A 23,700-nucleotide genomic window follows, 5' to 3' on the forward strand; every position below is an offset into this window, starting at 1 on the left:
ACACAGACACACCCACACACAGACACACACAGACACACACAGACACACACAGACACACACACCCACACACAGACACACACAGACACACACAGACACACACAGACACAGACACACACACACAGACACACACACCCACACACAGACACACACAGACACACACAGACACACCCACACACAGACACACACAGACACACACAGACACACACAGACACACACACCCACACACAGACACACACAGACACACACAGACACACACACACACACACAGACACACACAGACACACACCAGCCAAGCGGAAAACCAACCATCAGAGATGGGGACCAGCTCCAGGAGGTACTCTGCCAGACAGAAAGAAAAAGGCCAGCAACCCAACAGGAAAACGGGCAAAAGCTCTCAAGAGGCTGGCGCAGGTGCCCGGGGGCCGCTGACACACGACAGGAAACACACCCTCACTCGCTGCAGTACAGGAAAACTAGTAAGGTTAGAATAATGTTGACTTTCAAGGGCAGGGAGGCCCGGGGCCCTTTCCAGGGTAGGGGTAACCTTCTACCTTTTGCCCTGGATCCCAGCTACATGGCTGTGAAGTTACAATCATTGATCAGTTGTACATGAAGGGGTGAGGGGCTCCCCTGAAACGGGGCTGGTTCTCGCTTAGGGGGTAGAGGGAAGGAAGTACTGGCCTCAGCCTTTTGGGGTCAGACACGTTTGTGGAGAGAATGCTGTAGCCCTTGCCCTCTGGAGCAAGCCACCTGCTTCTCCTGCGGCCCCCAAAGCACCCGGCTTTTCTGGTGCAAATGCAACCCACGTGGGGACCTCAGTCACATCGACTTCGACACACAAAGATATGTTTTGGCCAGGGTTATCTGTTTTTGGTTGTAAGTTTAGTTTGACTCAAAGTAGTAAAAATAGTTAGTCTAAATCGATCTACTTTAAACACTGGTGGACCCGTGCACACTTACACGCATGTGTGATGTGTCCTGGCCGGACAGTAAGCCATTTGGTGCTATTGGGAAATCATCGATAAGTAAAACCAATGGGAAGAGGAGAGGAAATGGTGTTTAGGACACAGGTACCGAGGCATCCGACTGAAAAGGAAAGGGGGGACGAGCCCATCAAAAGGGGCAAACCTCTAGCAGCCTGCCCGCCTTCTGAGCTGCAGGGCATGGCCCGGCTCTGCCCGCGGGGTACCCCCTGCAATGGCTCAGCGGGGCCAGGACCCTCCGTCAAGATGTCACAGGGTCCCCAGTTGGCTCGCAGTGAGTTCGGAGGTGACGCCCCTGCCCTGTCACAGAAGCATCTCAGTTGGGGTGGTGACTCCCCAGTTTCAGGGTCAGGCTTTGTGCGGGTCTAGGGTGCCAGCTACTGTGCTTTATTCGGGGTGTGGGGAAGTCCGGCTCCTGGCGTGGAACCCTTCCCCGTGGCGGTGCCACTGCCCTCGGAGCCCCGCTCCCATGGGCCTTGGTAAAGTGACCCCGGTTGGTCAGCACCCTCAGCAGTGGCCGGGTGGGAACAGGCCGGGGATGGGGGCACTTAACCACGCTTCCTTAGCAGCATATCAGGAAGTCTGAGCCTTCAGGGGACAGTGACACCAGGCTGACTGGTGAAAGGGTGACTTGGAAGGAACCGACTGGCTCAGCTGGAGAGCCAGGCCGGCCCGGGACCTGGAAGGCTGGGACCCGAGACCCTTTGCAGCAGGGCTGGCACCTGGACAAACGTCTTCTCAAGCAACAGAATACAAAGAAACTATAAGGGACTAAAAATAACTGCGTGCACGCACAGCTGGGGCAAATTAATGACAGCAAGGTACAAAAAGACCAAAACCCAACTGCCACTTCTGAAGAGCCCGGAGCAAAAGCAGGGCACTGCGCATGCCCCCTGCACCCCACACCCCCTAAAGGGTGGGCGAAGCACCTAAGCCGCCCCTCCGGCCCGACCCCTGGACACACCCCTGCCCTCACCCCATGTAAGGAGCCAGCTCGCCCCCCTCGGGGAGCGATCAAGCAAGGGGACCTGTGGTTTGTTCCCGATGCCGCCTGCTGCAGCAGGGGCCCCAGTAAAGCCCCGCCTGAATCTCTTGTCTGGCCTCTGATCAACTTCTATTGGTTAAGGAGGCCAAGAACCCTGGTCGGTAACAGGACGAGCCCAGAACCCGTGTCCGTTCCTGGGGGTGGGGGGGACATCTCAGACACCCTAGAGGAGGACGCCCACAGGCCACCCTAACCCGAACGGGCTGCATGACGTGCGGGCGCCGCGCGGCGGCAGGGAGATCACGCGAGCCCCCTCCGGCTGACTCTGGCCCCGGGCCCCTTAGGACCAGCGGGCTCCCCGTCCGGCCTGCAGGTCCTGTCTAAGCCTGGGAGGAGCAGCGGCGTCGCCGTGATGGCTTCACGGGCCACGGCCGCCGCAGTCAGGGGCCTGTGCTGGGGTTTACTGCTCTGCCGTTGCCGTGTTCAGCCCTGCAGGGTGTTCTCTCCGGAGCTGTGGTCTGCAGTGAAGTCCGGCGGGGCAGTGTTAAGGGGCTGTAGGACTGGATCCTCAGTGGTCCCGTGATCCTGTCTCCTACCGCCCCTTCCCAGGGAAGAGGGGAAACGTTTTATATTCTAGGACTTTGAACAGCACTTTTTTCTGACTTTTGAACACGGGGCCCATGTGTTCGTTTGACACTGGGCTCTGGTTGGAGAAACAGAAGCCCGCCAGCCCGGCCAGCCAGCAGAGGAGCTGCCGGCACTTCCCAGCCTGGGGGACCTGGGGCGCCCTGGAAGCCAGGCTGCTGAGGCTCCTTGGGGACACTCCAGGTGGCACACAGTGGGGCTCACTCACAGCAGCCCCTGCACCCCCACAGCCAGCCTCCAGCCTCCAGACATCCACCCTGGAGCCCCCATCCCCCGGGGGGGCCACCAGCCACACCGCCACGCAGCTCCGTCCCCTGCAAGTTTCCCTCCTATTCCAGGTGTGTCTGGTGGGTCCCTGGTCACAGTTCACGGTAAGATGAGCAGATTTCGAAAACAAATGGATGGTTACCGAAGGGGAAACGTGGGTTGGGGGTGGGGGGAGGGATGAATTAGGAGTTTGGGATTCACATACACGCACTACTATATATAAAATAGATAGCCAACAAGGTCCTACTGCAGAGCACAGGGAGCTCTACTCAATACTCTGTAATAACCTATATGGGAAAAGAACCTGAAGAAGCATGAATGTATGTGTATGTATAACTGAATCACTTTGCTGTACACCTGAAACTAACGCAACGTTGTAAATCAACTCTACTCCAATAAAATTTTTTAAAAAGTGTAAGCAGAGAGGGGCGTAAGCAGTCACAAACTTCTACAGCAATGTGGCAGAGTGGTTGTATGTGTATTGAATCTAATGATAAAAAATTATGACTTGTATTCTTTTTTCCAGTTCATTTTTTCTAGTAATTTATTTTTATTGGATTTTACAAGCTGGTGATCCGAGGGGGTTCTGGTTTTTGACTTTGAGGGGGTTCTTTATTATGGCGAGTTTCTAGGACCAGTTTCTCTTTCCTTTGTGATTGGAGGGCTGTAGCCCCGCCCTTGGCTCCTTCACTGCCCCTGTCACAAGCTTGCATTTCAATCATCCTGGGCATTTTTTTTGGATTTGAATAGGAAAACCTTACTGACATATAAATTAAAGAAGGGCAAAGTTACATTTCCATATGAATACAAGCAGGCAGGCACCAGGGCTGGCTATTTGCAGAAGGATAGTATCCCAGCTACTGCGCAGGATGAAACGATGATGTATTTTTATACTGAAATCATATACTTTTTTCCTTAAAAGTCAGGATGAAATCTTCCATTCATGGATAGAGAATGCTTCAGCCAAGGTGCTTTAAAAAATAGCCGTGTGTGAGCCTCCTTTTCTAAAGGGGTCCACTCTCCCCTTCAAGGGCGTTGTTTGCTGTCCCTCTGCAGGCTCAGGATGGCTGCCCCTCTTCCTCTGTGGGTTGTGGAAGATTTTCTTCTAATACCTTAGTGCCCTGGGTTGGGAAAAACAACGATCACCTCCTAAAAAGCTTTCTGTTGCTGAACAACAACAGAGGGTAGCTATTCTTCGGGGAAGGTGCAGAACTGAATTGGGTCAACTCAAGACCTCACCTGGGCATCTGACCAGCTCCGGCCCCAGACAGAACTGCGCTCTGAGGCGGGAGCTCTGAGTCTTTTCCTGCCCTGGTTGATGCAATTTAGTAACGAAAGAAGGACAGAGGCTGTATGGTAGCAAGGGGGCCACAGCCTGCAGGGCAAAGACAAACTCAGGCCACCGCGATCCCTGGGGGCCAGGAGAGAAGGATGCTTACAGCCAAGGGCAGGGAGGGAGAATGAGAAGGACGTGTGGGCCAGAGGCAGAGGATGAAACACAGGACGCCAGAGGGACAGAAGAATGAGGCTGAGTGAACCGTGTGTGCGAAACTGTATGGAATCCACTTAACATCGATGGAAATTTTATCTTTAGTAGGAGGAAACTTTCTAAGTGTGTCAGTAACTTTGGTTAATAAAAAAGCAAGCTCCCTGTGAAGACCACCGTGTTCAAAAGAGCCTGCACCTTGCCTGCCCTCCCCTGGAGAGCGGGGACGACAGGACGACCGTGATCTACGGCCACACCCTGACCACGGCCCCGGGGACAGCCTTCCTTTCAGCGCACAGGTGTCAACACTCGGCACCCTGTCTGACAAAGACGTGTGTCATCTTAGAAGACGTCTGTTCTAAGAAGGACGTCTGAAAGCCTGCCCTGAACTGTGCAGTTTTCAAGGGCAGCCCCGCTCCTCCCGGTGTGTGACATTTCATCGTCAAGGACAAACCTTGGGGTGTTCCTTGCATCACATGATTTACAAAACATCCAGCCGCTGGGTTTGCTGGGGCCTGGGCACGACCTTCTGTGTAGACTGGAGACTTGTCTGCAAGCAGGTGACACCCTCTCTGCTGGAAACGGTCTCTGCTTCCAGCTGCAAAACCACGGACTGTGTCCGACCCCGAGAAAGCCAAGAGCACGGGGCTCTATTTGGAAGTTTTCTTTTTTGAACGTAATGGAGACGTGAGCAGAAATAACCAACATTCTGCCTGAGTTTCTTGTTTTTAAACATTTTATTTCAAAGATCAACAACCGAGAGGCAACACCCAAGGCAACAAGTGGCTAGAGAACAATCGGAGTTTGTCTGAATCAATAACAAGATGCCACGTATGTTCCCTAAGCTCCGGTAACACATTACCCATTTCAATAAATAAATCCGCTCCAGTGCTGTGTCACCAAGGACAGGCCCCGGTCTGTGCGTGGCGTCATGGGGGAGACAGAGGGCTGGGCTGGGGGCCCGGCCTCGCCGTGTCCTCCCCACCACCCCACCCGGGGCCAGTGGCTTCGGGGCCCTTGGGGCTCCGGTGACGGGAACCCCCGGGGTTCCGGGGCGGCCGTCTGTCCTCCAGACTGTCCACAGGCTTTGACGGCTTCATCGCAGTCCACCCTGGACCGTTTCTGGTTGGGTGCAGAGCAGGGGGAAGGGCTGGGGACATCTTTTGGGTGACACGATGGGTCTGAGCTCTGTCTTGGTTTTGATGCAGGTGTCGGCTCTGTCCTTGCAGAGGCGTCTCTGCTGTCCGCACCCCGACCGCCTGCAGCATCCTGACTGGCCCCCGGCATGTTCCTGCCACCTGAGCTCCACCCGCTCCGACATCCCGCGCTGAAATACCTGAGAGAGACTGAAGTTCCCCTGGGCGCCGCACACCAGTCCCGGCCGCTGTCGCTCAGGATGCGGAGGGGCCACCCGGCGCCCCGAGGTGCCAGCTCGTGGGGCTCAGCGGGCGGCAGCCGGCACTGCCCACGAGCTGCTCCACCACTGCCGGAGCTCCACGGCCCGGCTGACATAGAACCAGGATTTCTCAAGGTGGCTTGTGTGTCTTTCCCAGGTGAATGTGCAAAAGGCAAGGGTAAATCACTCTTTTCAACACAGGATCCTTTATTTGAACTCTTCCTTGAAAGACAGTTTGTGAAGGACTGGCCCAGCCTCCCTCCACGGGACTCGAGGGGTCAGTGCTCCTTAAACCTGCAAGAGAAGGATGAAACAGCAGCTGGTACCCAGCCTGCAGCGCTCAATTCATGCCCAAAGCGCAGAGCCTGGAGCTTCTCCCTTCCTGCCCTGAGGCCTTGGGGACAGAAAAGGGGAGAGGACACAGGAAGGGGGAGCAGAGCCAGGCTGAGCCTGGGAGCTGCTGTGTTTGTCCGAAAGCTGCAGCTCAAAGAGCAGAGCAAAGGAGGCAAATTCCCCGCACGTTTTTTCACTCCATTTTGAGGAGAGATTGCCGGGATCGTATCCACACCAGGTATTTATTAGGAGAGGAAAAATGAGCGTGCATGAGGCGTGCAGTGCCAGGGACCACGGGGGAGGTGTGGTCTTTTAGGAGAAGCAGGCGTGGTGGCAGAGAGGCCGGGCTGGCGCTCAGAGGCTGAGGGGCGCAGGGGGCAGGGCGCACTTACAGAGCTTGGTTTCCCGTCGCCGACCCCGGGCAGCTCAGCTCCTTGTGTATGAGGCGGAGTAGGAACTGCACCCAGAGCAAAGACAAGGCCACGGTTACTGCCAGGAGACCCTGGGGGTGGTGCCCTGCTGTCACCGGGAAGGTGCCGGCGCAGCCCCGCCCCCCGGGAGCCCAACCCAGCTGGCGCTCGAGTTCACTGTGTCTGCGGCTCTCCCGTGGGGCACTGGGGAGGCGGCTGCCCACGGAGGGGCCTCTTCCTCAGAACGTAAAGAACTTAAAAGCCTCAAGCAGAGCGGCGGGAGTGCCCCGCACAGCCGCCCAGGGGCCAGGTCCTGGGGCAGGGCTGCTGGGCACCGAGTCCCGTGTGTCCCTGCGGAGGCCGTGCTCCTGGGAATAAAGCCCTTAGGACAGACTCCAGCCAGAAGGATGTCTGTTTAAAATGAAACCAGTCCAATCATAAAGTGTCCAAATGGGAGAAAGACCGAGAGCGAGGACAAGGTGACCCATGGTCACGGTGACACCGGGGGAGATAGGGTGACTGAGGACCAGGCGAGTGTCCGCAGCCAGCGGCACCGGAGGCTGCCCGGCCATCCTGTGAGCAGCCCTGTTTCACGGGGCGGCTTCTGCAAGAGCCCCGGCCCTGCCGCCTCAGGGCCTGCTGGTCGCCCCACCAACTGCTCAGACGTGACAAAAGCGGCCGTCTGTGTGCACTGCCCAGCAGGGACAGGGCCTCTTGGCCCCAGAGCCCGCCCAGGTGGCTGCAGCCCCGTGTGACGGGGGTCAGAGGGAGAGGGGAAGGCCCGGGGCTTGGAGAGCAGGCCCCCAGGTGTGATCACAGCCGGACAGTCCGCAGGCCCCCAGGGTCACCTGCGGGTTCGTGGAGGTCCAGCCTCAGACGTGGAATGAGGTGAAACTGGCCTACTGACCCCAGAAGAGAAGCGGCGTGTCTGGTCTTTAAGGCTGAAAAGACTGTCCTCAGTGGAACCACCGAGCCGTCTGCAGACCGTCCTTCTCGCTCTCTCTCTTGCAGCGATTTTGGCTGTAGCCTCTCATCTAATCTAGCCGGTCCCTCGGCCTCGCAGTTACTGTTTGCCTGTTATGTGTTTTCCCTTTCTTTCCCTTTCGTCCTTTCTGACATTTCAGGTGTGCTTCCTGCAAGTAACTGGAGTCGCGGTTTCCAAGCTGGTCCGCCGTCCGCCGGTGACTGCAGATCCGTCTGGATCCTCTCCCACGCCCCTCACACCCAGCTCTTTTCTCTTCAACGACTGTTTCGACCTCAGGTCCTCCAGTTTCCTCCTCTGGGGCTCCTCCTGGACGGTGCTGGGCCATCTCATCTGAGCCTCCAATTTCTATCTGCTCCCTAATATTTTCCATCTTTCTCTTTCTGGGCTGCATTCTGGATGATTTCCTTATACCTGTATCTCACCAGCTCTGTCTTTTTTAGTTCTTGTTCTTTGCTCATGAATTCAGTTCCTTCTTTGCCATCTTTGGTAATTTTTTTTTCATCTGTTTTTAATTGGAGTCTAGTTGATTTACAAGGTGGTGCCAATCTCTGCTGTACAGCAAAGTGACTCAGTTATACACATATAGACAATCTTTTTTTATATTCTTTTCCATTATGGTTTATCCCTGGAGATTGGCTATAGTTCCCTGTGCGCTACAGTAGGTCCTTGTTGCTTATCCATCCTCTGTATAATAGTTGGCATCTGCTGACCCCACACTCCCAATCCTTCCCTCCCCTACTCCCCCTCCCCCTTGGCAACCACAGTCTGTTCTCTATGTCTGTGAGTTTGTTTCTGTTTTGCAGATAGGTTCATTTGTGCCATATTTTAGATTCCACATATAGGTGATATCATATGGTATTTGTCTTTCCCTTTCTGACTTACTTCCCTCAGTATGATCATCTTAGTAATGTTACAAGTGTTTATTTTTACAGTTTATCCGATAACCCTTTTACCTGCCGTTTGGGGGTCTGTTTGTTGTGCCTGTCACTCCATCACAGCGGGCCATTTCCTGCCGTTTCCTGATTTGGGAGTGTGAGCTCAGCTGCAGCTGGGTGTTAGAGACCCCATGCAGAGGGGGGGTGAGGTCTGTCCCGCTCACGTGGTTTGGGATTTGCTTCTGCCGAAGAACCAGGTATATCACTGCCCCAGAACCAGCTTTACTTAATTTTCTGTGGGTGTTATGTAATATTTACATAATGTTAAGTTAAAAAACTGAAGGTTACTGTAAGCAGGTCCATGGCTACAAGTTCTCAGGGAAGACTTCCCCCCAGTCCGGTGAGTGGGCTGAGATGGCACAGATCCTGGGTGTCTTCTGTACCAGTGTGCAGACGTACATGCTTTCACTACACGCAGGGACCCCCGACGGTCCGGGCTTGATGAGGGGTCTCCACTTCCAGCTTCACATCCTGGGCCCGTCCAGCACCTCGCCTCTGAGTCCCAGGGCTGTGGGAGGGGAGGCATGACCACCCAGCCCCTCAATTCCTGAGGCTGACGACTCACCCTGGCCGCTCCAGCATCAGCTTGGGTGCTTAGTTTAGTTATCTTTACATTCTGGGGTCCTGGGGATATCCTTTCCTTCCTTAACGAGTTTAGCTGTGCTTTAAAAGGAAGTTTAGTGTATATATTACCTGGTATTTCTGAAATTGAAGTGTTTTCAGTCTTAAACAGCCATAACGATGGACGTTTCACTGCTACTTGGCGGAAATGATCTGGGGACTTAATTGAGGAACTGCTTTGAACACCTAACAGGTTCACAAGTTGAGAGTCGGTACTTGATTCTGTATGAAATGGGGGGAGCTGTGTCTTAGGCCTTCCGGGAATGAAAATATAAAAGTTTCATTTAATTGATGGAGTTGGTATTTCCAAGATCCTCAACTCATTTGTACTGGGATCAACGTTCGGTTTTCCGGGTGACGCGAGAGGAGACGGTGGCTTCAGGTCTGGGCCCCTGCGCGGGGCGACCAGTCGGGGGGCGCGGTGGCCACTCTTGCAGGTGGCCGCTGCAGGGCTGTGCCGTCGGGACCGGTCTCCTCCAGCCCGGGGAAGCCACCTTCGCATGCGGGGGGGCAGGCGCGGGGCGCAGAGACCGCAGTGCTCAGTGCTGCGTGGGCGGCCCCGGCTCCTCTTCTGAACTCCAGCCCTTTGGGTGCGGGAAGCAGCTGCTTCCCCAGTGCGGCCGACTGGGGGCAGGAGGGGCGTGGGAACAGTCGCGGCACCGGGTGGGAGGCCAGCTCGGCGCACCGTCCCCTTTAATCCCCACGGTAACCCCGTCCCTGGTGCTGTTATTCTGCCCACTTCACAGGTGGACGTTTCGGAGCAGCGGGGCTCAAGAACCCGCCCGAGGCACACACGAGCCCCCTCTCCGCCTCTCTCCCCCATCCTGCTGGAAACCACCTGCTGCTGCTTCGGACATCCGTTTAAACCAGAGAAAGGGCCTAGGACCACGAACATTTAGGGGTCTGTCACCGGCCCAGACTCCGCCAAGAGCCGCAGGAGTCCGCAGGAAAAAGCGCCACCGGTGTTTGGCTGACAGCCACAGAGACACTCGTGAAAGCTGCTTGGGTGAAAAGCGGGATGACTCACCACTAAGGCACAGGCGTCTGCAAACATCAGCATGTAGAACACGTTGTTCCATCCCGACGGGGAGAGGAGCCCGGCCAGCAGTGGGCCCAGCGCTGCTCCTGGAACGAGGCAAAGGGACACGCGTGGTGCTGTGTGCAGAAAACTCTGGAACGTGACTACCCAAAATACCCAGGCCCAGTAAATGTACAGGAAGGTGCTCAACACCTTACTCCTAACTTAAAAAAGCACGTTAAGGGGACTTCCCTGGCGGTCCAGTGGTTAAGACGCCAAGCTTCCACTTCAGGGGGCATGGGTTCGATCCTTGGTTGGGGAACTAAGATCCCGCAAGGCACGGAGCGTGGCCAGAAAAAAGAAAAACCACATTAAACGCTAAAATTTCACTCTCACCTGTCAGACGGATAAGGGATAAAAAAGCCTGGTACTCGTACTGGTGAGGGCAGGATTGGTACAAGCTTGTTTTGGAAGCAAATCTAAAAATATGTCTTCACTTTACAATATCCATTCTTTTGAACCAACAATCCCATTAAAAAATTATTATAAAGTAGTCAGAACCTAATGCACAACCTTAGATATTCTTATGCTATAAAAATATTTGGTTAAATATGAATAAGGTTTGTAGATGTTAATACTGTATCACTGTTAACTTCCTGATTCTGACCATTGTACTGTGGTTATACCAGGAATTCCTTGTTTTGGGGGACTACACGCTGAATACATAGCTATTGGTAAAAGGGGCAGCATGTCTGCAATTTACTCTTAAGTGGTTTGGGAAAAAACATGCATGTGTATATTCATAAGTATACATGCATGTGTGTATACATATGCGCCTATGTGTGGGTGTGTATGTACAGAGAGAGAGAAAAGAGAGAGAGAGGGAGGGAGAGGGAATGATAAAGCAAATGTGATTTCTTTGTACTATTTTTGAAACCTTTTTGTAAGTCTCAAATTATGTTTTTTAAAAAATGATGAAATTTTTAAAATTTTTAAAAAAATGATGAAACAAAAGAAAGCAAATATTCCTCAAAATATCCAAAGATATCTGTTTAAGAATGTTTGTTGCAGCAGTTGTTTATTTTCCTAAGAGAGACTGGAATAAGTTATGAAACGCGTGTAGGATGGTTCAGTGGCTTGGAACAGGAAGAAGCATGGAGAATTCACACCAAGTTACTGACTGAGATTTAACCTCTGACAGATAGGATGATGAGGGTCTTTCCTACATTAGACGTGCTAATGTTGTTTTAAGTGTCCACAAAGAGTGCTTACTACTTTTATAATCGGAGAAGCAATTGTGTCTTTTTAAAGTCACAGAAGGACTCCAGGTAGACATGGTGGATTGTTCACACGTGCTTATCTCTTCCCTCCCGAACACCCCAGGATGAACCATAACTGAGTTAAAAAAAATTAAAACCCACAAGGAGACGGGTGGATGAGAGAAGGCACTGCTTTTGAGGATGGGATTTAAAGGGCGTGACTGGCACGGTTTTCCTTGCTCACGAGAAGGGGCCGGGGACTCCCAGCTCAGAGCCAGACTGCCCAAGTGCACGAGGCAGGGGAGGGGGGGGCAGTAGGAGAAGACGGGATCTGGCTGAGACTCTTCTATAATGAACTGTTAGATACGACCCTCCAGCCCCTCTGATCCCAGGATTCTCCTCCTCAGCGTCACTACTCAGTGATCACTCCCCACACCCACCCCCCAGGAGAGCAGAAGCTTAACCTTGCCTCCCAGTGGCAAGAATGCTGGCAGTGAGGTCACACCCCTGTGGGTACTGGGGTGGGGTGGGGTCTCCTCCTCCAGACCCCAGTCGGACCCCAAAGACCAGCAGTTGACATGCCCCCCCCATGCAGAAAGGGCTTCTGACGAGTTCTTAGTGGCTCCGTCTTAAATATGAATATATGATGGGATGGCCAAGGTTCACCCGTGTCAGAGGAAAGCCTCAACGTGAAAGCAAACAAGCTGGGAGGAGGGGGAATCTGGAGGAAATAAAGAAACTGTGGAGAAGAACATTCCCAGGAAAATGTCATACCCTCCGAGAACTAACAGAAAAAGAAGTTGAATCATGCGAAACTCCCACTTTTGTGTCTGAAAACCATCCAACGTCAGCAATTTCACAGGATTCAATCTCACAACACTGCATCCAAGAAGTAAGAACAGGGTGCACTGAAAGGGCAGGACGACACTAATGAATACAGCATCGCGATGCCTGAGATAAAAAGTGCAGGACGGAAGCTGGAGAGGAAAGCCAAGAACATCTCTGAGAAAGTAGAGGAGAACAACGAAGACATCGTCAGGCAAGGACAAAAGAAAATTGAAGGATGAATCCAGAAAGTTAAACATCCAACTAATAGGTTTTCTAGGAAGACAAAAACAGTAGAGGGGACTTGTCAAAGAGAAAACACAGCACACTTCCCCAGGGAGGCAGGGCATGTGTTTCCAGACTGGGTGGGCCCCAGGTGCTCAGGGCATGGGGGATGAAAAGAGGCTGCAGCGGTAAAGGGAGCCCGGGGGCCTCCAAGAGGAAAGACCAGAGGTCAGAGCTGGAGGCCTGGGCTGAGGGTGACAACGGGCTTCTCTGTGGTGACAACGGGAGCTAGAAGACACCAGAATTCTGGAGAAAAAGGACTCTCAGCTAGAATTCTATACCCAGACAGACTATCCATCAAGGGAGAGAACTGAATCCAGACCCCACAGACTCCCGAGCTCTCAAATCTGCCTCCTGCGAACTATTCCTTGGAAGCTACTAGGAGACGTTTTCCACCAAAGAGGAGAAGTAAACACGGGATCAAGGAAACAGGGGTCCACCGTGGGCAAGACATGAAAGGGGCTTGCAGGAGGGCAGTACAAGCAGCTCTGGGATGAGAGCCGTGTCCTAGGCAGAGCACAGGGGTCACGTGGCTGCAGGGCCCCTCGCAGGCTGCCGGCCATGCTGGAGAGGAAGGAACAGCCGAGACAGAAATGTAAACAAAAGGGAAAACGGGACATTTGTTACTTTGGGGAAAAACAAAAATGTGCATATTAAGGAGGTATATAGTTAAAGTTTATTTCTGGGCTCAAGAGTGAGTGATGTTAAGCAGTCAGGATGGTTGGGGAGGATGAGAGGAGGGGCTGTGGGGAGCAGGGTCCCCAACTTCCTCACCAGGAGGACCGGAGAGAAGGTCAAAAGGTGATGGATCAAGAAACGTGTAAATGCGTATGTGGGGAAGACCGGAAAGAATGGTCGAAAGTGATGGCTTCTAGAAAGAGGGGGCGGAGGGGGCGTGGGCAGGCGACTGTCATTTGGCATTATAGTAAGTTTCTAAGACTACTATCTGGTTTCTAAAGCAACACTGTGTGTTACTTTGAGAAAATAAAAATTAACTTGAAGAAAATCAGGGCTCTATTTAATTGCTCTGCATAAACATATAGAAACAGCCAGCCTTGCAGCCCACTGGGATGCAGTTCTCAACCCTGTGAACGCACCAAACACATGAACTGGTGTCCCTGCAACAGTCTGGCTCTGGTGAATTGCGAGAAGGCAACAGCTTGTTCACAATTAGTCAAGCTCTGTCTCCGTCAGAACCAACATTTACAACATTTAATAAATACATCAGGGTAAACGCCCTTGTAAACAGAATTTCTGCTGGAACAGTGTGAATTTCCACTTGAGCCTTGCTTTGCTTCCATCTACTTGGGCAGCACTTAAGCAGAGAAACAGTGGGGGAGACACAGTGGTGGATGTGCCTGCATGCCGTTTCCATGGCGACCACCTCTTCTGTCCCGGGGCTGCCAGAGCCCATGGAGTCCGAGTCTCGGCCAGACCCCGGGTGCAGGACCTGCAGCCATCAGGTGGGTGTGATGACTCTGGATGATCAGCTTTTAGTGCAGAGGTCAGGGATGGTCTGAGTTAGCCTCTGCCCTCCTTCTGTGAGGGGTGACAGGTGTTCAGAGCTGGGCTTTGGTTCGTCCTGCAGCTCAGAGCCTGCCCCCGATTAGAGACGCAGAGTCTCTACCCTGGGCCAAGGACTTCTGCTTCCCTCTTGTTTTGAGAAGGATATCAAGAAAAATGTGTTCTTTAGGCTACTTCATAATTTCCTTCTTTTTAACCCCCCATCTTCTGCTTTAAAATGCAATCAGGGCTGCCGGCCAAGCTCCCAATTTGCTTTCAGAAAAGGGTGTCACAGTGGGCGCTGGACTGACTCAGACAGAGGCCTCTGTGGACAGAAGGCGGAGAGGAGGCTGCCGGGTCACACAGCCCCTCAGACCCGTGCTCAGCCCAGGAGTCCCCCGACGGCGCACCTTCCAGGCCGTGGGAAACTTCTCAGGGGCCATGTGAGCCCGGGGGGGCATGCTGGCAGGCCGCGGACACCCGTCACACGGCACAGCCCCCTGCCCTACCTCCCTAACCCCAGACCTGTACCCCGGTTCCCAAGAGGTGCCCCCGAGGGGATGGTCTCACCAAGAACACCAGAGTGGCGGCCGCTATCACGGTGTGGCACGAGCAGGGACTGGGGAGGCCCCGTCCCAGTGAGCCGTGCGGGCTGAGGGGGCCCCGGGGCCTCTGCTACCCGGCCCCTCATCTTCGAACCCGACAGCCTGGATGGGAGACCGCCCGGCCCGCCTGAGATCTCCCGTCTTAGAGCCACTGGGCAATTCCTTCCTCACCCACTTACTGAGTGCCTGCTTCGTCCCAGGCACCATCTCGGGGCTCAGAGTACAACCGAGAACGAAACAAACTCCTGTCCTCCTGGGGCTTCCATTCAGGTGCAGGGAGAGAGGACCGTACAGAGTAGACAGGTGGACGGGCCTCCAGAGGAGGGCGGGCCAGCGGGGAGAGGCCCTGAGCCTGGGCAGGGAGGGTCCGCACGCCCCAGACAGGGTGGACCGAGGAGGGCCCACGGAGAGGCCAGTATTGGGTGGAACTGTGCTTACAGAGCCGCTTTGGTCCGGCAAGCGCTTGGTTTACTGCTACAGGGGTGTTCCAGACCCCCCAGGGCCCCTCCCCACCTGGCCTGCCCTCTCTCTCATTGTCCCCCCACTTCAGGGGCCTGGGGCGGTAGGTGACACATCAGGATGCAACCGAGATCCTCCGCAGCAGCCATGGGGGCCGCTCCAGCCCACCTCCCAGCTTCAGTTCCCGCGTCTCCAGAAGGGGGCCCTGGCCGACGCAGGAGCCCGGGGCAGGCAGCTCTGGGGTCTTGGCAGGAGGGGTCCCGGTCTGTGTGCTCCTCCCAAGAGGCTCAACAAAGGCCAAGGACGTTGCTGTCAGCCTTCTGACTCACGGATCCGGACAGGCTTGCTGTTTACCAGCTCCCATCCGCCCAGCTCAGAGCGGTGAGTTGTTTATTTTGCTCCTCTTTCCCCCCAGAATATGCTACTGCATTCTCCCCAAGATCCTTAACGGGGCTGGTAACACTCGGAGTCTTGTGTGCCGTGGGACCCACCGGTTCACCTGTCATTTACATTGAAATAAGATTCTATCTCCCTTGAAACGATGGTGATAAACAGTCAGTGGCCCAGCGGCCCGTGGGCCATAGTCTGCCCACCACCGGCTTGGAAGAAAACCTGGGCCCACCTCCTTTCAGACCGAGGAAACCTTGTTTTGCCAGCCACATGCGCAGGTATCCTCTGGAACCATCCGACCAAAGAGGACAGGCAGGGCCAGTCGCCTGTTTGCTCTGGGTTTGCACGTGCTTTTGATCTGCTCACATTTTAAGAAGGCCAGCTGATCCTAATATCACCAAGGCAACTGGAATCCTGGGCGTCTGTTAACTAGGATGTGACGATGTGTCTCCCCTAGGGCCACAATGACGGGCTAAAAGCATCCACGTACCTACAGACCCAGTTCCGTCAATGATGGCGGTCACGGTGGCCAGGGCGTGGGAGTTTCCCTTCAGACTTTTATGAGTCCCCTAGAAGAGAGGGAAACACAAATGTGAAACATGTCCCAGCAACAGCAGAGGCAGAAATAAACCTACACCTCCTATATGACAATTCACCCAAATCACTTTGCAAAGCAAAATGTGGGGCATTTCCATCAGAAAATTTAAGTTCTATTCCATCCCAAACTCACCTTGGAAAAAGGTGCAAAGTTTCAAGTGCTTTTAATAGTAAGAACTCATCAGAAATACCTGTCCAAATATATTCTAGTTTGAAAAAGTTCTTCAAATTCTCTTCAATAAACAAATCTTCCCTCGGCACAATCACCGAGGCACCGTATTGGCCAGTGTGGAAAATGAAAAGATGAATGGTGTTCATCTGGTCCCTAAGCTGTGCCACTGCTAATGCCCACGTCCATGTGTCTGCCTGGGGCTTTCTGTGCCGTGGGTGAGACGGCTCTGCAGTATCTAATTAATGGCAAATGCCTGGGGATGGGTAAGAGGGCAGGACCCAAGAAACCAATGTAGGGGGCACAAGTCCTAAATGAAAAACCAACAGGACCTCCGGTTTTCAAAAAGCCACACATATAAGTTTTGGGGAAAAAAATCACAAACTGAGGACAATAAAAGGAAAAAATAAAGCAGGAAAAATAGTGCCTGGAAACCTAAAACTATACAAATAAACCAAAGCTTGTAAAATACAAGTGCTTGTGTGTGTATACATACATCTATAGTATAAAATAAAGCACACACACGAAGAGTTAATCCCCCAGAATCCACGTTTTCCGGAATCTGTGAAAGTCCCTCCTCCGCCCTCTAACTCCATGAGGGCAAACACGCTGCTGGTCTGGTGTACACCCTTCCAGAATGTTCTGTGCTCACACGGACAGGAGCTTGGACACGCTTTGTAAAGGCAGTTTTAGGAGCAGTCTGTCAACGTGAGGGTGGGCCAGAGCCCTCGTGGGGACGTGGAAGAGAAAAGCACCCCCGCCCACTCCTCTCTCCTCTTCTGCTCTCGGCTGACCTGTCAGGGCAGGACTTCTGGTTCTGCCCGGAAGAAAAGAGCCTGGGATGCCGAAGACAGTGCAGAGGGCAGGCTGCTGGCTCTAAGAGGGCCGAGGGCCAGGCAGACGCACTGCCCGTGGCCCTAAGAGAAGGGGACACGGGAGCAGGCGTGGGGACTGCGGGGGCATGGGCTTGCTGTGGTTTCTAAACAGCGGAGTGAGCTGGCGGTTGGTGGGTTCTGGGTCTGGTGCAGAAAGGAGCTGAGAGATGCCAAAGTGAAGAGGGGGCCACTGGAGCTGGCAGGAAAGTTCGAGGGCGCTCGGGAGCTGGCTGGGGGAGGGGATGCAGGACCAGATGGCTGGGAAGCCCGGCCGCCCCGCCCACAAGTCTGTAAACCACTTCTGGGGAACTGCTCATGATTTTAAATAAGCTTTTAATTTTAGAATAGTCTTAGAGTCACGGAAAATTTGCAAAGAGAGAGCAGAGTGTGGCAGACCCTGCCCCCACTTGCCCCTGTGTTAACATCTTACTCCTTTAGGCTGTGTTTATCACAATGAATGACCCGCTACCGACGCAGTACTCACGAAAGTCTACACTGTATTCAGACCCCCTGGGTTTTTACCTAGTGTCTAATTTAATCTCTCTCTGTCCCAGGATCCCACCCAGGACACTGAATAAGATTTAGTCATTGTGTCTCCTGGGGCTCCTCTTGGCTGTGACGGCTTCTCAGACTTTATTTCTGGGACTTTCCTTGTTTCTTGTGATTGGATGGGGTATGGGTTCTGGGAGGGGGACCACGGAGGTGAAGGGCCGTGCTCATCACCTCTTACCCGACATCCGTGCATCAACATGACGCATCCCTGCTGGTGCTGATGGTGACCCCTGGTGGAGGTGGGGCTGTCAGGTTTCTCCCCTGAGAAGTTACTCTATTTCCCCCTCCCCACGCTGCCCTCTGTGGGAGGACATCCCCGTGCACAGCCTGCCCCTTAGGAAAGGGGGGGTGTTCTCCCTCCCCCAGGGCAGAGGACCTGCATAAACCCTTCTGTGCAGGACACTTGCCTCTCCTCTCCCGTTTATTTATGGAAACTACCTTCTAACAGGGGATTTTGTATTTCAGTGCAGTGCGCCCTTCAGATGTCTGCACGTGGCCACTGCACGAAATGACTGTCTTTCCTATCAGGTGGATGAGACAGCCCTGCTCTATCAGGGTCCCTAAGGGCAAGAGTCAAATGTCATCTGTAAGAAGCCTCCCCTCCAGGGAGAACTGGTCAGGAGCCCCCGTGGATTCCAAGGCCCTGGGTGGCCCTGCCGTGGCATTCACCACCCTGTACATGAACCATTTCTTTACCATGTTGGCCTCCTACCTGGAGTATGTCCTCCCAGGGCCAGGACCCCACCGGGCTTGTCCCTGAAGTCCCCAAGACCAGCAGGGGGTTGGGCACAGAGGGGGCACCAGGGGTGGGCTGGACTCTGCTGAGGCCCCGAGGGGGGGCTCTGGGGCACATGGCCACCAGCCTCCGGGGCTGCCAGGGCAGCTCAGAGGAGCGAGCTAGATACTGGCTTCGGACCTCGGACCTCAGACCATCTCGGCCCACTCGTTTATGGGATGGGACTGCCATGTCCCCTTATTTGCTTCAGAAGACTCCTGGCATCCTTACTGGTCATCTGCAAAAGAGTGCTTATAGAAACAGACCATCTTACTAACAGAGACCACTGCGTCATGATGGAAGGGGTGGCCACCCCGGGCAGCATGTGGCCCCGGCTCTGCGCTGAGCTGCCTGCACTCACCAGGTCGGCGGAGACGGCGGTCGTGATCAGTGCGTACGGCCCGCTGACCAGGGCCCCGCTGAGGAGCAGCATGGCTGTGGGGAACGGAAACCGGGAGGGGGATTCAGCCAGCAGGACAGGGCCCTGCGGGAGAGCCTCCACCGTCTTAGCTACTCCCTAGGTGGGCATCCCGGCATCACACACGGGTCGGCGCGCAGGCCGGTGCGGGGAGTGGCCACTGCTGGGGCAAGCGTCACAGACATCTTCCTTCAAACTTGCCCTGAGATGTCTCTAAGTCCAATCACACTTTCCCAAAGATCCAAGCTCTGCTCAGAGGACCTGGTCCCCGCCTGCTCAAACCTGATGGGCAGCAGCTGTTGTCAAAAGCCAAGAGGAACTGAGAGCCCCGGCGCCCGGGCACAGACGTGACCACAGACGTGACGCGGGGGAGCGCCTGGACGCCACCACCAGCCACAGCCTCGCCTGCAGCAGACAGGGCTTCCTCTCTGCACCCAAGCTGCACAGCCCAGCTCCGCACGGGCGGGACCACCGAGCTCATAACCTGTCCCCTGGGCTCCCTTTCCCGGACCATCCTCTGGTTCACATTCCTCTGTGCGGAAGCTTCTGGACCGAGGGGTCCCAGGAAACTCCATGGTCTCCTTGAATCAGGAACCTGCCCTCTGGATAACTTTTAATGGGATCCCTACCAAGCCCCACTGCTGTCACGTGACAACAGAAGAAGTATTTACTCAGTGTCAGAGCCATAATTTGATAACGCTCCTTGTAGGAAGTTAAAAATAGCGACTGTGCCCAGAATGGCAGCTGACAGAGCAGCTAAGAGGGGACGGTGCCCCTGGGCTGGTGATGCTGGGGGTGCAGGTCTCCGCAGCCGCGCCTGCTGCCTTCCGGGGGATGTGCGGCTTCTCTGAGTGCCTCCTGCACTGGGCACCCAGAGCTTCTCACCGCCCCAGCCCAGGGGCCTGCACCCTCCCACGCTGGCCCTTAAACCTGAGGCCTCAGGTCCGGGAGCAGGAGTCTCTATGGGCCCCTCCCATCTGCCTCCCTATCCCCCAAAGAGGGACACGGGGACAATTTTAGCCACATTGCACAAACTGCATGCTTCTTTGTTGATTTTTAAATTTCATTTCACAAAGCTGTGTGGACAAAAAAGAAAAATGTGTGTGAAAGAAAAGAAAGGCCTCATAGACTCACCGATGGTGGCTTCTAGGCCCATTTTGCTGATGGCAGAGAATACGTAGAGCTGTGAACGGTGTCAAAACCAGAGAAAGACAAAGGTTTACTACGACTAGCTGAGAGATTACCCAGGAACCTGTATTTCTGAAAAGTGATTCTCAGGCAGCCAACCAGACAGTGGAAACCCCTAGAAAGGAAGGCCACACCGCCCTGGCAGGCTACCCAAAGACAGGCGTCCAGAGTGCTCGGCAAACTGTCCCCAGGCTTGTCCCAGACACACAGGGTCTGATCACCCTGTGAGCTGGGAACCCAGGGGGGACGTCCCCACTCTGAGCTCCCAGGGGAGGGGCCTGGGTTTGGGGCAGCTCCCCCTGAGCTCCGTGTCCCCTCCCAGGCTGTCTGTCCCGAACACCAGGGCCTGGCTGGCGAGGGGGCCACACTCAGCACTTCTGAGTCAAGGTTCTTTGAGGGTCTGTGCTGGGCAGTGTCCAAGGCCCCAGGACGACTGAAAACTGGGCTTTGTTCTGGGGACGGTCGCAGCCCAGTGGAGTGGCAGATGGGCAAATAATTAGAGTGCAGGTTGACAAGTAATAATACTATGTACGATGTTGCTGTTTGTGAAAACAGTGATGGTATAACGATGCTCCCCTTGATCCTCACGTCCACACTGTGAGGTGGTGCTACTGTCATCCTCATTTTTCAGATGAGGAAACTGAGGCTCAGAGGGAAGTCACCCGCCCAAGGTCATGCACTACTAAACGCTCAAAAAGCAGTGGAACCTGTATTATGACGGGAGGGTTGATGCTGCCTGGGGAGGCAGGTAGGGCAGCTGCAGCAGGGACCCTAAAAATGAGCAGGAGCCTGTTGGGGGAGGGGGAGGGAAAGGGGGAAGGGTGTCCCAAAGGGAACAGTCCACACGGCACACGTGAAGCCAGGGATGAGTGAGAAGCAGCGTTGTTGCACGTGTGCAGTGTGCAGGGAGAGTGTGCAGTGTGCAGGGGGGAGTGGGCAGGGGGGCAGTGTGCAGTGAGCAGGGAGAGTGAGCGGTGTGCAGGGACCAGTGTTCAGGGAGAGTGTGCAGTGTGCAGGGAGCAGGGAGAGTGTGCAGTGTGCAGGGAGTGTGCCGGGAGCAGTGAGCAGTGTGCAGGGAGCAGTGTGCAGGGAGCAGTGTGCAGGGAGAGTGTGCAGTGTGAAGGGAGAGTGTGCAGTGTGCAGGGAGCAGTGTGCAGGGAGTGTGCAGTGTGAAGGGAGAGTATGCAGTGTGCAGGGAGCAGTGAGCAGGGAGAGTGTGCAGTGTGCAGGGAGTGTGCAGGGAGCAGTGAGCAGTGTGCAGGGAGCAGTGTGCAGGGAGAGTGTGCAGTGTGCAGGGAGTATGTGCAGTGAGCAGTGTGCAGGGAGTGTGCAGTGTGAAGGGAGAGTATGCAGTGCGCAGTGAGCAGTGTGCAGGGAGAGTGTGCAGTGTGCAGGGAGAGTGTGCAGTGTGCAGTGAGCAGTGTGCAGGGAGTGTGCAGTGTGAAGGGAGAGTATGCAGTGCTCAGTGAGCAGTGTGCAGGGAGAGTGTGCAGTGTGCAGGGAGAGTGTGCAGTGTGCAGTGAGCAGTGTGCAGGGAGTGTGCAGTGTGAAGGGAGAGTATGCAGTGCTCAGTGAGCAGTGTGCAGGGAGAGTGTGCAGTGTGCAGTGAGCAGTGTGCAGGGAGTGTGCAGTGTGAAGGGAGAGTATGCAGTGCTCAGTGAGCAGTGTGCAGGGAGAGTGTGCAGTGTGCAGGGAGAGTGTGCAGTGTGCAGTGAGCAGTGTGCAGGGAGTGTGCAGTGTGCAGGGAGACTGTGCAGTGTGCAGGGAGCAGTGTGCAGGGAGTGTGCAGTGTGCAGTGAGCAGTGTGCCGGGAGCAATGTGCAGTGTGCATGGGGGAGGGGGAGAGTGAGAGGGGGCGGGGGGCACTGATTGGGGTTGAGGTGATGCCACTTCCCAGGAACCAGAGCCCTGAGAGGAGGGGGCCCGGGCAGCTGGCGTGTGTGCTGGGGGGAGACAGACAAGCTGTTTCCGGAGGCGCAGGGGCCCTGCGAGGTGGGGGCTGGTCTCACCGTCGGGGCTGCAAGCAGCAGCATCAGGCCGCAGGTGGAGGCCCTTTTCTCCAGTCGATCGGAGATCACACCCGCCAGGATCCCACCTACAAGGGAGAGGGAGGGTCCTGAGGGGCGTGTGTGGCCAGGGCAGGACCCCGTGGAGAGGAAGCAGGACCCGCGCTGCAGCAGCGGCAAGAAGGGAACGACCTCCTCTCCAGACCCGTTTCCGCAGCCCGTGAGCAGGAAGCTGCCCCAGCGCTGCTGACCCGCGACCCGAGGGCACCTAGGTCTAGGGGTCGGCCCTCAGGCTGGTCTCAAAGCCCCTTTGCCTGTGAGGTCCGCCCGTCTGTTGCCCACGTGAGGCGTGCCCTGGTCCCCAGGGAGCACCAGCTCACGGCCCAGGAGGGGGAGGGACCTGCCCTCAGAGGCCCGGCTCGGGGGCCTCCCAGTTGGAAGTCAACTCAAAGGGCGTGCAGGCCACGGGCGTTCACGCAGCGCTGTGGTGGCGAAGGTCTTAGTCAAAGTAGAACAAAAATGAACTCACCGAAGATCCCGCCCACATCAAACAAGGTGGAGAGCTCTCCGGCCTTCTTGACGTCAAGGTGATCTATTAACGTGACAGCAGAGCGTCACCGCAAGCAAGTCGCAGCAGCCTGCGAGCCGCACACGACATTCTTTTGTTTCAGAAGCATGATTTAAACCAAGCAGCAGTTATTAGATCCGTTATCAGATTAGTATCAAGGTAGTAATTCTCAGAGGAGAAGGAGGAAAAGGAGTCCACTCTGCGGGCAGACACACAGAGAGGATGGAAACGGGACACTCCCAACCGAAAGGTGAGGGTTCCCCCGGCTCAGTCTAAGCATCGCCCCGCCTTTGCTCTGTGGCCCCCTCGGGGCAGCCGTGAAGTCAGACACGGCCCGAAGGCGAGGCAGGGCCTGTGGGGCACCACCTGGGGAAGGGGCTGGCCCGCAAGAGCGCCCTGGACACGGACCATACGACCCCCAGCTTTCAGGCCGGTGGTGGTGGGGGAGCTGGAACCTTCTCCTCCAGAGGAGGGGACCGAGGTCTCCTCACGCTCAGCTCAGGATCCATCGCTGGACTTAGCACAGACCCTGAGCTTTAAGCTGGATTCCGGCTGGCCAGCGCCTGGAGGTTTGGGAGCCTCCGGACTGTGAATCAGGTCCTGCCCTTCCCAGAGGCCCGAATGGCACAGACCGGGAACTCGGCTCTTTTCAAACAATCCCTCAGATGGTAAATGCCGGTAACTCACGATGTGAGCCCTTCGCAGTCACAGGAGACCGCTGGGGTGGAAGGTGCAGGGCCGGCCTATCAAGGGCCCACCTGTCTACGCTGCGTGCGCCTTGCCTGCGGTAACGGGTGGAGGTCGCTAGCCCGGGAAAGAAGCTCCGAAGCCCCGCCTAGACCGGGTCCCTGCTAACATAGGGTGGTCCCCTCACGGCCTCCTCAACCTCCATCCCCGAGAAACTCAGCCCTCTGGCCTGGGGCTCCCATCCACCTCTGCTGGTCCTACGTCACTGCCAGGAATTACTGGTCTGTACTCTGGAGCCCCCGTGTCCCAAATGTCTCCTCTTTCCACGTTCGCTACAGCCCGCTCCTCCCGGAGACCCTGGTTTCTTTGCTTTGTCCTCACAATCCCTGACCCCGGGGCCCAGAGCTCGGGGCCCTCCTTGACCATCCCTGTCCCTTTAGCCGCGGCTGCAGTCCCTGCACAGGACCCCTCCTCT

General features: G+C 55.2%; 1 protein-coding gene across 6 annotated transcripts in view; it reads right to left on the reverse strand.

Annotated features, from left to right (window-relative positions):
* Nucleotides 1-5,084: 5,084 nt before the first annotated feature.
* SLC37A1 (solute carrier family 37 member 1) overlaps nucleotides 5,085-23,700 on the reverse strand; it is an 80,561-nt gene continuing 61,945 nt past the window's right edge. For 5 of the 6 annotated variants that reach the window (XM_082393007.1, XM_082393009.1, XM_082393006.1 and 2 more), the window contains 6 exons: nucleotides 22,500-22,562; nucleotides 21,974-22,059; nucleotides 19,911-19,959; nucleotides 18,720-18,793; nucleotides 15,881-15,959; nucleotides 9,918-10,171 (listed from right to left, as the gene is read on the reverse strand). In XM_082393007.1, coding sequence (XP_082249133.1) covers nucleotides 9,942-10,171; nucleotides 15,881-15,959; nucleotides 18,720-18,793; nucleotides 19,911-19,959; nucleotides 21,974-22,059; nucleotides 22,500-22,562 — 581 coding nt within the window. In that variant the 3' untranslated portion in view covers nucleotides 9,918-9,941. Of the gene's footprint in view, nucleotides 6,057-6,487; nucleotides 6,553-9,917; nucleotides 10,172-15,880; nucleotides 15,960-18,719; nucleotides 18,794-19,910; nucleotides 19,960-21,973; nucleotides 22,060-22,499; nucleotides 22,563-23,700 lie in introns of those variants that run through there. The other variant, XM_082393010.1, reaches the window with a different exon arrangement.

Source organism: Balaenoptera borealis, assembly GCF_965194805.1.
Source record: "Balaenoptera borealis genome assembly, chromosome: 5".
NCBI classification, from domain to species: domain Eukaryota; kingdom Metazoa; phylum Chordata; class Mammalia; order Artiodactyla; family Balaenopteridae; genus Balaenoptera; species Balaenoptera borealis.